This window comes from Prionailurus bengalensis, chromosome F2 (assembly GCF_016509475.1).
Source record: "Prionailurus bengalensis isolate Pbe53 chromosome F2, Fcat_Pben_1.1_paternal_pri, whole genome shotgun sequence".
Lineage (NCBI taxonomy): Eukaryota > Metazoa > Chordata > Mammalia > Carnivora > Felidae > Prionailurus > Prionailurus bengalensis.
In genome coordinates, this window is record NC_057353.1 from 16,606,586 (window position 1) to 16,620,808 (window position 14,223).

At 40.3% G+C, this 14,223-nt stretch overlaps 1 protein-coding gene across 4 annotated transcripts in view; it reads left to right on the plus strand.

Moving 5' to 3' along the window:
* Positions 1-14,223, plus strand: part of TRIM55 (tripartite motif containing 55) — a 44,156-nt gene that overhangs the window by 6,700 nt on the left and 23,233 nt on the right. For all 4 annotated transcript variants that reach the window (XM_043602201.1, XM_043602202.1, XM_043602204.1 and 1 more), the window contains exons 3-4: positions 833-998; positions 2,903-2,998. In XM_043602201.1, coding sequence (XP_043458136.1) covers positions 833-998; positions 2,903-2,998 — 262 coding nt within the window. The remainder of the gene's footprint in view (positions 1-832; positions 999-2,902; positions 2,999-14,223) is intronic.

The following is a 14,223-nucleotide window of genomic DNA, read 5'->3' on the forward strand; positions in this document are numbered from 1 at the left end:
GGCTGGTGCTGAACTACTGGGAAAACTAAAACCTGGGGATTATCTGTGAGGTCCTTACTTCCAAGGTTACCACCATGTCCCAGAACAGCATTTTGCATTTTTCTTATTGCTTAAAGTACAGTTCACAGTCACTGAGCACATAATACCCACTCTTAGTCCCTGCCAAGTCCTCAATCGGGAAATTATTTACATTTAATTTTCTTAATGGCAGGAAGAGACCCAAACAAATTAATGAAGCACACACGGACATGTTCCTTCTTACACAGAGCTATTTCCATCAGTGCCTAGACTAATAATCAGAGATTTGGACTCCTCCAGCCCACCTCTATCTTCCTTTTGGTGGGAGAAGTGTTTGCTGGAGGTTGTAGAGTTGGGACCCAGTGCTTCTGCAAAGCCAGCATAAACTTGAGATTTAGCTTATCAGCAAACACTCCTTCTTTACCCATAATTGGAAAGTATCTCAAGAGACTTGTAAGTGTGTGCAGACAGTGCTGGAGCACACTCCTCACAATTTTCAGGAATTTTACTAGCTGTGTTTTAAACCGTCAATAAGTTTAAATCAGCCATGATGGGAACCCTCACCACAGAAATTGTCAAACACTACAGATCAGAGTGTCCATGTCCTATCCCCTACTCCAGGCTGGTCGTTAGATACCTATCAGCACACCACTGCTAAGCCCAAAGGGCAACTGAATGGAGGTTTCCGAGGACAAGAACAGGACCTTGGAAGTTTTCTGGAATAGCAATACTAATCCCACCCCCCCCCACCCCCCCACCAACTCTGCTTTGCTGCAATGGGAGCTGACACATTTATCTGCCCACCTCCTCCCAGACCAGAAAAGAAGTCTGACCAGCCCATGTGTGAGGAGCATGAAGAGGAACGCATCAACATCTACTGTCTGAACTGTGAAGTGCCCACCTGCTCTCTGTGCAAGGTCTTTGGGGCACACAAGGATTGCCAGGTGGCTCCCCTAACTCACGTGTTCCAGAGGCAGAAGGTAACAGAGCCTCTCTTCCTCTTCTCCAGCCCCTTCCGAATTGCTGTGTGATTGGCTCTCTTTGCTGAAGGGGACTGCCCAAGCCACATAGCCCTGAGGCCTGGCGGCTCAGAGCATGGAGTGGTGTAGTGCTGGTGCAAACATGGCCACACACTAGATCCCCAAGAGAGTAAGGGGACTGCTAGCGAGGGAAGGGGTGCCGAGGCTCAGGAAGGTGCGCAGAGGGCAAGGGTCGCTTGTTATTTGTGCATCTGGGAGGTTGCTGAAGACAAGCAATGTGTTGGGACCTGGTCAGAGCTGTTTGAAGTTTAGACTATAGATAAGAAAAGGATTAACTTTTCACGCCAGTCACAGGAATTTTTCTTCATTCACTAAAAAAAGCTACTGTTTCCTGCACCCTTCCCAGGCCTTTGCTCCCCCAACTCCTACTGTATTAGCCTTCAAGTCCAGGTTAAACTGGCTTCCTAGGCTTTCAACCTAGGCCGCTTGCTAAAAGGACTCCTCTCAGTTTGACACATGCCCCACCCCCCCGCCAGGGCGTCAGCCTCCTCACCCTGACCAACCACAGCATGTCCCCAGCTTATCACTAACCTGCCAACCCAGTTTCATCCATTGGCAAGTAGCAACTTGCCCATTTGATGCAAATAAACGTGCAGTTATGTGCTCAAATAGATGCAGCCAGTCCCCACACCTAGAATTTGAGGAGCTCCATATCTAGCTCCTTTCTATGAAGAATCACACATCCCACATTTGGTAGATATTTTACTGTGAGGGTCAGAGTTGGAATCAAATGTGAAAGCCAAACTTTTGGGCAATACCAGTCATGATCAGTGAGTGCTAACTGCCAAAAAAGCAGAATTTAGCAAGACATCTGTAACATTTATTTATTTTTCAATCCATTTGTGGTTTATTTCCCCTTATCCTTCCACACCCACCCATCCCCCTCAAGTCATGGCATGTTAGAACCGAATGGTACTTGTTTCACACGATTTCCCTCAGAGCCCTAGGAACTCTCGTGGGATGGATAGGACAGACTGGCAGGACTTCTACCCCACTCCTGTTTGGACAGAGCAGCTTCACTCTTATCTACTGGAATTCCACATTAGCTTCCTTTTTCTGAAGAAAGGGTTCTGAAGCTTTACAATGTTTTACAACCACTGTTCTGGTCCAACCTTCTGGTCCACTTTATATCCAAGAAATTTAGGGTCCACATTGATTACATGTTTGGCCAACATCATAACCAAGTTAAAGGCAGAGTTGGATCAAGCAGGTAGGTCTCCAAAGTCCCCATTCAGTGCTCCCTGATAGCCAGTCTTGGAGAGCGGAGAGGAATTTCAAGTTGAAAACCCTCCCCTAGAACAGTCAAATGCTAGAGTTTCAAGTTTGTAATAACTTAGTCTAGTATGTATGTATTTGCACACCTAGCACATAGAAGGTGTGTATTAGTTGAGTCAGTGAATAAATGAATATTTACTATTCTCATTTCCCTAGTAAAATGGATCCTGAGCTACACTAGGAAAATAATTCATTTCGGGTCTCTGAAGTCACATATTGGACCCCACTGAATTTATAAACAATATTTATAATTACTTAGCTTGAATATGCTATTCTCTATAATCTATAATTCAGTGTTTATGATGTTATTACCAAGGTCAGATCTCAGTCTCCGTTAAGAATTTGGTGAAAACTATGAAACTTCTTCCCAGACAAATACATTTATATACACATCTAGACAGAATTTTATTACAAGACCAGGAGGTTCACAGGCCTTATAAGCCTGTTACTCCTATGGGGTTCAGTGGCTGCTGGATTAGGAATCCATGAGGATAATACTACAATTTATTTACAATCAGGGCTGACTAGAAAACTCCTAAAACTTTGCATCCTTCCTTTCTCTTCATTAGTCTGAGCTCAGTGATGGCATTGCTGTCCTTGTGGGAAGCAATGATCGAGTCCAGGGAGTAATCAGCCAGCTGGAGGACACCTGTAAAACTATTGAGGTAAGTCAAACAACTCCAGCTGAATATACACCAAGCTTGGACTCCTGGGGGGTTGTGGCTGCCTCAGTGCCACACAATCTTTCCTTATAGAATGACCGCCTTCCTCATATGTCTCTAAAACATTCTCCTCCTGGCTCAGGAAGAGAAGTTACCATGTGAGTCAACAAGGCAGATTTTACCACATCTACTGGGGTGGTTGTTACATTTGCTGTTTTTTGTTGGTCAACCCATTTTAAAAGATTAGTTAGAAGAAAAATCAATTCCCAGTAATGAAAATAAGTGTTATCCACCATTATAGTACTATTTCTTTGTGGAAATCCAAATGTCTTAAGGAGTACTAGTTAGTGCTTTGGAAAATCATGTGCAGGTTTGAGCTGCATATCTACACTCTGACAGCGGGGCCACAAAGGGGATAGCAGAAGGAGGAAGATGTGTCTGTGGTTACAGAATGATTTACATGGATTTCATTGAGACCAGAGCTCTGGCTCATTCATATCTGCCCTCTGCCTGGCCCAGTGCCTGGAACATAATAAACACTTGATACAAACTTGGTGAACAAATGCATAAATGACTGGCTGTTTAGCTCACACTGAAGCTTGGCATATGAAAAATACTGTAAATCCACCCTTCCTCAAGATCAAGTATAAACTGTGTAATTGCTGAAGGCAAAAAGCTGAAACCTAAAGAGATTTAGCTATGTGGCAGACACCTTTTCAGAACTGAAGATTCACAGACTAGTTAAGCCAGGCTGCACAGAGGACAGGTGCAAGATAACTGGGTTGAGTGCAGGTCTCTGGATCTGTAACCTGGAGCCATTTATTACTCCCTGCTTTAAGTTTCGGGGTTGTTGGTTCTTGTAGTTGGACCTCAGATGCAGTGTTGAGGCATTGTACTGCTCAGTCTGTAGCATATTGTCTGTATTGCTGTAGGCAAGGCCCCTCTTACTACTTATTTCTTTTTATCTCCATATCCCAGTCCTGTTCTCTTCTCTGTACATAACCACTCTAACATGTTTGGTGTTCCGTTCACTTATACTCTTATAAAATGTTGATTGTTTTATATGCACGTCTTTTACTTTTATAAATGGTAATGTACTATATTTCTTGTTCTGCTTTTTTTAAATTATGTATTATGTTTTAAAGATCCCTTCTCATGTACATTCAATCCTTCATTTTTCTCCTCTGTAAAAATGGGGCACAGTACCCACCTTACAGAGTTACTGTGAAAAATTAAGCATAAGCAAAATGCTTAGCACAGTGCCTAGTATATGGTGAGTGCCTGATAAATACCCTGTTTTATTTTATCATTAGAAAGGCAAATTCTATCAGAAGCCAAAGGCTGGTTCCTGCATAATCACTTCAAGACATTGGCCATAACCATCTCGTTTTAGATTTCTACACCATTAAAATCAATGTCCTTTCTTCTCCATACCTATATTCCTGTAAAGATCATGATAAATCTGGGATCCATTTACAGAAGGGAGGTTTTCTTTTGGTGAAGAGCCCAAAGAGATTACAAAATGGACAATATAAACTCATCGTTTTACTTATTTACAGTAAAGGCCAAATACAACTTAATCAGTAAACCATGAATCAGCACTCCAGTGTGGTGCCATGTTGAGTCTTGGGTGTATAAATAGGAGTGGGTTGCTTGTGGGTAAGTGAGGTAATCTCTATACTCATCTCTGGTCAAGCCTTCATCAGAGATCTCTGTCTGGGACATCAAGGCTGCAGAACACATACAGGAGAAAAGCTCTGGGGGTCACATTTGGCCGTGAGCAAAGAAATGCAAACAAACCGGGCTCCCTGTAGCCAGCATGGGGAGTGGGGGACACTGAGAGGGCGGGGAGAGATTTGACAACTGGTTTTCTTCCTGGAGGCCCGTCAGGGGCACAATAGGGAGCAGCTGTTTTTTCTTTCACTGTGAACAAGACAAGCAGGAACAGGTTTGAAATTAAGTCAGGAGAAGGGATTTAGTGCAGATATCAGGAGGAACTTCCAGGCAGTGAGGTTTAGGATTATTACTCCTATTATTACTGATAAAAGTATTCATCAAACATGACACACTTTTATAAGTACTTTCACAGGCTACTAGACAAATGTAATTGTTCCCTGTAGGGCTTTCAGATGAAGCTGTAAATTGGCAGGAGTCTTAAAAGTGTCCATCCCTTTTACCTATTTATTTCACTTCTGAGATTTTACTTTAAGGAAATAAAACAGTATAGAATGTATATATTCATAAATAACCCCTATATATATTTATATGGGGAAAAACTCCAGAAACCAAAAGGTTAGGAGTAACGAACAGTGGGACTACTGTCTTCCTTATATACTCCTATATTTCGCATTTTTGTAAAGAGACCTGGACATTTTTTTAATAATCAGTAAAATAAATATAGAATGAATGTTGCTCAGAAAAGCACAGTTCTTTCCGATCAGTTTAGGTGGCTCATCTGCAGATGTAGGTATTGGCTCAGAGCCTCATGGAGGTCTCTGATTTTATGATCCCTATTTGATGCAAATATCCTCCATTTGAAGAGGACAGAGGACAGAGACACTGCCACAAATGGCCACATGGTGCACCTGTAATCACTAAAGTGCTCTCCCACAGAGCCTGGGCAAAACACCAGAGGCTCACTTTGTGAGCACTAGCCTGCAAAGCTGCATGTAGTGAAGCACACGAGGTTCTTGGCTTAGAGTGAAATGATCCTACCTTGCAGAGCAGGTGAATTCTGTACCAGAGTTCAGGGTCACAGAGCAGAGCTCCTGTGTCTCCCATTCTCGCTGGGGTAGTTGTTTTCCTTCCTGACTTTGCTTACCACCTGCCTGGAAACATTTTCTGGGAAGCCATTGGTGGCTCCTGGCCAGGGGGTGGGGAGCTGTTGTTTAAAGAAGTCGCTCTTCTGATTGGTGAAGAACCCCTTAGGGATGGGAAATGGAGTAGTCCCTGGGTGGGCACTATCCTTCCCCAATTACCTTGCCTCTTCCCACATGGGGCCCAGACACCTGCCCTTTGGTAGGAGTGCCCATCCCTTGTACGTGTCTAATTTTGTCCTTGATCATGTAATGTCTTGCAGGGCTGGTCTGGTCAGGCACCTGGCCCAGGATCAGCCCTGGAGAGCTGCCGAGCTTAGGCTAAATCACACTGGGGACTCCTTGTTATCATTTAAAAATAACGTATGCTTTCCCTTTCTCCCTCTCTCTCTGCTGCTCCCCAGTTCATGCATGTGTGCTTGCTCACTCTCTCTCAAAATAAGTAACATTTTAAAAATTAAAATTAAAAGGGGCACCTGGGTGGTTCAGTCAGTTAAGTGTCCAACTCTTGATTTCGTCTCAGGTCATGATCTCCCAGTTTGTGGGAAGGAGCCCCGCATCCGGCTCAGTGCTGACTTTGCAGAGCCTGCTTGGGATTCTCACTCTCTGCCCCTCCCCTGCTCTCTCTCTCTCTCTCTCAAAACAAATAAATAAACATTAAAAAAATTTTTTAAATAATGTATGCAATTGATATGAGTTTACAATGATTATGAGAGTGGCTTTGAAAAGGGCTGTAGTCATGAAAGGGCAATCTGAACTGTGTCAAAAGGAGGAGTGGCATTTTTTTTCTCTTTGCTGTGGATCTGACAGTGGGTGAAGGAGCCTTCAGCCTTTTTAGTACTCCTAGCTGAATGTCGCACAGGCTGAGATGTTCCCAGAGCTCTCGACTGCAGGTTGGAGGGCCTTCTAGGCTGTTCTATATAAGCCCAGCATGGTCTGGAGCTATACTTGCCTTTCCAGCCCAGGAAATGTTCTGGGATAGGCTAGGACTCAGAAAGAGGGCTGCTGATTGGAGTGGACAAGTGCACTGCCTTGGGAGCTCTCCGTTTCCAGAATACTGTGCTTGGCTTTCCTTCCTCATTGCTAAAAATCATAACCTCTGTCTCCATCTTATAGTCTTTACAAAGGGCATTTATCCTATGTCACTAGATACCCAAGAGAGTAGGCTATTAATTCCGGTCCTCCTGAGGCTGACAGACAAGCAGGCCTAGAAATAATCCTGTTTTGTATGGATGCATGTCTAAAGGAAACAGCTACAAGTTGAATAATAACTATTTGATCTTGAGCATTTCCATTATCTGAAAAATGAGGACTTTAATAAGATCCGCCAATGATTCTTCAATGACAACAAACCTATTGTATTTCCAAAACAATAATTTTACCCAAATAGCTTTTAGGACACTGTCCATGAAGTTACAAATATGACGTATAAATATTGTAAGAATCACTTTAATAAGCATTCCAGAATTTTTAAGGCAACATTTCAAAGGCAATAGAACATAGGCTTAAAAGAACAGGTTTCAGAGTTAGACTTTTAGCTGTCATTTAACTATATGACCTTGGGAAGTTACTTAAGCCCTTTGTCCCTCAACTTCCTCACTGGTACACTGGGGTTAATACTACATTCTTCACAGTGTTATTGAGATGACTAAATTGGGGTAAGAGGCACATGCCAGGGGCTTGATAAGTGTTACCTCATATTATTCTCATAGTCAGCTTGGAAAGACCACACTTATTGTAACAATGCTAATAATCATTTGAACCACTGGAGCATCTGGAGCATCTTTTAAGCAGTATCAGAGTAAGACCTTCAGGGTCCTGAGTAATTATGATGCAGAGCTAAGCAACCCCCTTCAGATGGAAAAACTGAACATGAATGGCAGGAGATATTAGCCCTATTATTTATCTAAGAGGCAAAATACTGGCAACCAAGGGAGGCTGAGGCTCTTCTGGGAGACAAGTTGACTCTCTACTACGTATGGGAGCAAATTAAATAACTTCTCAGCTTGCCATGGGCTTGTGGCTTTCACTGAACCAGAGGACCCAAGTCAGTATGGCTCACTGGGCTCTCTGCTTTAGAGAGTTTGCTCAAGGAGCTTTTAAATGATCTGGAGAAGAACCCCAGGAGTAAGTTTTACAGATCCATTGATTAGAACATAATTGTTCTTCTAACATGAAGTGGGTGGCAACGTGATATGGTAGAAACAGCATGAGTTTGGGAGTCTGGAGACCCATGGCTGCTGGGTACAGTTGCTCTGCTGAGCACTGCACAAGGGGACCCCGCTGATGGGAGAGGAGCTGAACTCCAGTTCATGTGCCTGGAAGGAACACGTTATCCTCATTTGTCTGCCTCTTTTCTTGTATAGCCCAGTGGAGACCCACCTTTTCATCCTAGTCTGCACTCGTGGAACTTCTCCCAAGTGCTAGAAATTGGGGCTTTACCAGTAAATGTTGACTGATTTCCTCAGGAGAATCTTTCTATTTTAATACAGTTCTCTCTTTAGTAATATTAATCTGCTTCCCCCCCTTCTTTTGGGGGTGGTGGGGAAAGGAAACCCTATTTGGCTTAATGAAGGGAATTCTAAAGTACTGTATTTCAAATGTAGCTGACTGAGCACTTCCAGACCCAAAGCTGCAGCCCCAAACGAGAGTGTGTGGATGAGTGCTGGAGGTATGCAGTGCGTATGTGAATGGGCTGGGTAGAGCCACAGTTGCTCAGTGACAAATGGTGGGCTAAGAGCTTATCTCCAGCTCTATTTTGGTCACAGAGGCATGTTCCTTACATGGTAAGAGCAGTGGTTACAATTGTCTTAGGTTTTCCTGTCATAGCCCTGGCACATTCCCAAGCTGGGACTGACATTGCAGGGTCCGGACATATAATTTATGTCTTAATACTGTAGATAACCACTCTGAAACTTGCCAGGAATAGGAAGAGGCATTTTAGACCCTTAAGACACTGAAATATCCCCACATTTATCTGAAGTCATAGAGTCTTGGAACTGTAGTCAAAAGGGACCTTGGCAATCATCCAATCCCAACCCTTATTGTACAGATAAGAAAATCATCCTGAGATTAAATGGCTTCCCTAAGGTTGTACAGTTTTGAGCACTAAACGAAGCAGAGTCTTGGAGTATCTACTTAAATATCTATTTTCTGGGAACATAGAAACTTTTGAGGACTGAATATCCCTAGATACAAATCATATTTAATTCATTCACTCAGTCATTCAGATCATATTTCTCAGGTGTGCATTATACACCATATTCTGCACACATAATACTGGAAAATAGTGATGAACTAAACAGAAAAGGTTCCTGCTTTCAGGAAGGTTTTATTCTAGTACAGGAGTTAGACAATAAAACAAATAAATAACAAGATCATCTCAGAGAGTAATAAGTGCCTGGGGAGAAGGTGAGCCACTGAAAATCTAGCCATTAAAAACAACAGGATGACGGTACTTTGCTTGTCTAACTATCTACTCTTTAGTATAAGATTGTCTATTGTTGATTTTTTTCCATGGAAAGCTCCTTTTTGCAACTGCATATCTTATATTTTATTACCATTAAAATATAAAGCAGGCTAAAAATTAGAACTTGTCAGTTTTAACATTTCTATGAAAGCAACAGCTAAACAATGGGCTTTAGATGAATATTAAAGATTACCTACTCACTTCGAAGGAAATGACCAAATGATTACTTGATTTTTTTCTTTTTAGCCAAATATTATGACATTGGTTAGAAACAGATATTCTACCTGTCATCATTTTGCCTTTTTAATATGGGCACCATAGTTTTCCCTTTATAAAATCACCCCTTTTTGGTATATTGCATCCATACTGGGTTCACCTTAGAGATGGGATGGATTTTATTTTCATTCAAGGATCACGGACAACTTTTATTTTGTTCTTCTAAGAAGCCAATACATATAACTGTCCGGCAGACCCAGGAGGTAGGTCATATTGCAGCTGGAGGCTATGCATCAGAATATGCTTGGAGGCCAATGCCTAGGGCATTCATGATGGAAGTTACTTCAGTTGCTAAACACACTCACCCAGGTATGCATGCATGCACATGTGCATGTGTACACACACACACACACACACACAGGACATAGGAACCACAGATATTAAAAGGAAGAAAATGGAGAATATTTGAAAACATAAACTTGAAAGTTTAAAAAGTATGTATCTTGATTCAATTACTATCCAGAGACGTTGGGGGAGGGAGAAGGTACAGAGCCAAGAATTTTTACTGAAGCCTTTTTTTTAACCCAGCCTTTTTACTGAAATAAGTAAAATAGAACATTAAAAGCAAAAAGAAATCTTTGAGGTGAGGAAGTTTTTGTGGAGAAGAGATAAAGACGGTTGCTATCACGCTTTTGCAGGTAACAGTCATCCTTTAAAGTGTGCTACCTGCAGACATTTTGATAATGCAGAAGTCCACGTTTTTCCCATTCCATTTTTCAGGTTACTGGAAAGTCACTGTTGAAAGCATTTCAGGTCCACATTTACAAAGGCACAGTAGGTACTGAAATTCAGAGTAATCACTCACTAGTGAGCTGGCCTCTAAGAGCATATTTTTCTTTCATAGCATATACTTGTTCCCTAATTACCTCGGAGGAGGGAGTTGATAAGCTGAGGCGTTTGTTGTTAACTGACCTTCACAGCATTTTGAAGGTCTTGTAGTCCAGAAAGATGGAAGGGTGCCCACCTTAGTCTTCATGTATTGCTTCTACCTCAGAGAGAATAAAAAAAATAGAAGAATTTTAATTTCAGGGAATTATTTCTCATTTTAATCTGACATTAGGTTAACCTGAACATCTCAAGTTCATTTCTAAAAGTCTGTAAGTACTAGTTTCATAATTCCAAGAAAGAAGCATACTTTCTCTATTTCAGAAACCGATTTGTCTGACTCTTAGCATATTTTACACAGAATTATACTAAAGGCACATTAATGAAGAAAAAAAAAGAAGTTAAGGGTTTTTTTTAAATTAGAGATTAGAAAATATAATAATTTTTCTACCCTTCTTATGAACACTGGAAAACTACGGCAGGTTTTCAGATCTTCTAATGCCTGGTACATAGTAATTAGTGAATTTTGCTGAAAGAATGAACTAATGAATATAATTCTGAAACAATTGGAGTTTTCTCATCTTTAAAAACCTACTTACTACAGAGTAGATTTGTTAAAAGACATATATTCAGTTCACAGTACTTCACATAAAATTTTTTTCAAGTTACTTTCAAGTATTTCACAGCAAGGTGTGGTAGGAGTAACAATGACCCAGGAGTTCAAAGTCTTTGGCTATAGGCCAGGAACTAACAATAAATGGCAGAATGCCTTGAGAAAGTGATTTAACTCTGCTGGGTTTCAGTTTCCACATGAGTGAAATGATTGGTTTGGAGCAGGTTACTTCTGATATTCCATGCAGCTTCAAAGTTCCACAATTAAATAATTCAAATCAAGGAAAACTGGCTTCAGCACTTCTTTGTTTGAGAGACCTGGGAAGTATGGATCCCCCTACTTCTCTGCCAAGTTGACCCCTCCCTCAAATCAAGGAAAATTGGATCTAAATTTAATAAGCACTGATATAGTACCTATAATATGTCATGTAATATTATAAGTGCTTTATACAGTATGTAGTCATATAATAATAATAATAATAATGATAATCAAGCATATGCCATGCATAGGATAGAATTTCCTATACTGTAAATAAGTAAATAATAGATGCTATTAAAATGATAGATTCAATATAGTACAAATCAATAGAAAACCAGAATGTAAATAAAATAATACTTGGAATTGAAAATAATGTATAAATAAAGTGGCTATTTCACTTAAACCACTAAATCAAACACTAGCCATGACACATGACATCAGTCTCATAAATAATTTGGCTTAGAAGAAAACGTTTGAGAAACAAAGACATTGTACCAGTATCACATCTTAATACTCAGTATATATGTTTCAAGTGCACAATTCATAAGCTAGAAACCATCATATGTTTGCAGTAAACAGTAGAGCTTCTGAATGTCAAAGAGACATATTTCAGGAATGCAGTGGGCTCAAGTTTGCCTGTAAGCTTAGAACAGAAAGCAGTCCAGTGAAAGAAAGTTTGATTGGGAAGCTACTAATTGGCTTCCGTTCTGAGGCCTCGTAATAGTCCAGATCTCATGCTAAAGGGCTGGAAATAGACGCAAATTTGGCAAGCCCAGCAATTTCCATGTCTGGACATGCTGTATGGACCCTAGTACTATTACTTTGACAACTGCCAAGGCGCTCCATGGATTTTCATCCCCTCCTCCAACCTCCTCTGTTCCTGCTCTTCCTTTAGTCAGGCATTACTTCCACTAGGAAGCTTTTCCTGAGCCACCCACCCACCCCAGCTCCCTTTGAATGGCCCCCATCCACATACTTCTATAAAACCTGGTATAAAGCTCCAAGATATTTAAATTATTCAGCCTACTAGGTTATTATTGTATTATTGGCCCATAGTCTTTCTCATTCAGTGAACCTGAGCTCCTTAAGAACAGGAATTATGCTTTAGTTCATTGTTGGGTCCCCAGAACCTTGCATAGTGCTTGACACAAATGACATGCTTAAGAACCGATTGCTAAATGAATGAATGGATGCAGGATGATAGCATTAACCAGTAATTACTATTAAAGTGGTTAGAATCATTGGATCTCCATCATGCTTTATTATTGGTCAGAAAATGTGATGAGAATTGTGTTCCAAAGGAGGCAGTGGAGTGAGGGGTGTTATTTCTTGTTAATTTGTGGAATATCTTCATAATCAACAATTTGCTTTAGGTTACCCATTTTTTCCCTTACTCTGAGAATAGTAGAAAAATTGTGGAGAAATGAAACACATTTTTAAAAACACAGTTTTAAAAAATCTGTTCAACAATATATACTGAACATCTATTGTCCGAAGTGGTATGTGTCTCAGAGAGACTCAGATTCTATCCTTAAAGAGACTATACTTTAGATATTTAAGAAACTCATGTGAAAGAAGAAAGTGATACTTGACATCTAAGAGACCAATGTTTACTAAAATGAAAGAACATGTAATAAGGGTTACACAAAGTTCAGAGATGTCAAATCAATTGGCTGCATTCCCAAGAAGCCCCCACCAGACAGGAAAGCTATGTTGGATCATCAGGTCTCAAAACTTGCTGTTAGCTATAAAGTTCCTGGACACAGAGATGGTCAGGTCCAATGATACTGGCATGTATACATAACAAGCTTACTGGAACTTGAAAAAGCAAAAGGACAATGACCAGGCCATCTGGAAAGTTAATGATGTTTTAAACATGGACTCAGAGAGAAGGGAGCTAGATGGTACTGGAGGTGCTTCCGGCACACAATGCAAATGCACAAGTTTGAATTCCCATACAGCCTTTCTCTCCAGGAATCAAAGACCAGATCCCATATTTCTCTGTCTTAGACAGTATTGGATAAATAGAGGACCAGGTGAATACAGGTGTATGGCATAGTGGTAACTATTATGGGATTTCAGAAGAATTAAGAGACGGCATTCAGTCATTGAGATCAAAGACAGTTTTATGCAAGAAGTGGTATTTCAACCATGTCTTTAAGATTACTTAGAGTTTGCAACTATGAATTGGGAAAGAACATTCTATACAGAGGGATGATGATGAGCAAAGAAAGTGAGTGGTTCGTTTTTGCTGGACACAGGGTATGTGATGAAGAACAGTGCAATGTTATGAAGGAAAGTTGGAACCAGGTCATGGAGAAGCTGGAAAGCCAGTTATGAAGTTTAAATATTATTCTCTGGACAATGATTAGTCAGAGAAAAACACCATTCCCCAGATAAATGTACTCCAGGAAAATGAATTTGTTTGTAGTGTATGAGTTTGCTTGAAGGAGGGAATTCCAGATACAGAGGCTGGCGGGCAGCTTCCGAAACCCCAAGGGAAGATTGAAACTAGAACAGCAGCAGTATAAGTGGAGCAGAGAGAGACTGAAGGGTATAAATCAGGAAGTACCATAGTTTTTCCTTATACACACACATATACACACACTCACTCTAAAGCAAAATATAAGCCTTATATTTTATATATATATATAACCTTATATATATATAACCTTATATATATATATAACCTTATATATATATATAACCTTATATATATATAACCTTATATATATATATATAACCTTATATATATATATATAACCTTATATATATATATAACCAATATATATGTATTTTTTTAAAAAACTGTTTTAATTTCTATGAAATTCCCCATTTACATAGAACATATTGAAAATTCATTGGTCCATTTAGTCAATTTGGTTGATTTTAGATTGTCTGAGTATCAAAGTGAGATTTTCAAAACATCAGCACAATGGGAATCTATACCCAAAGGACAACTTCAAGGAAA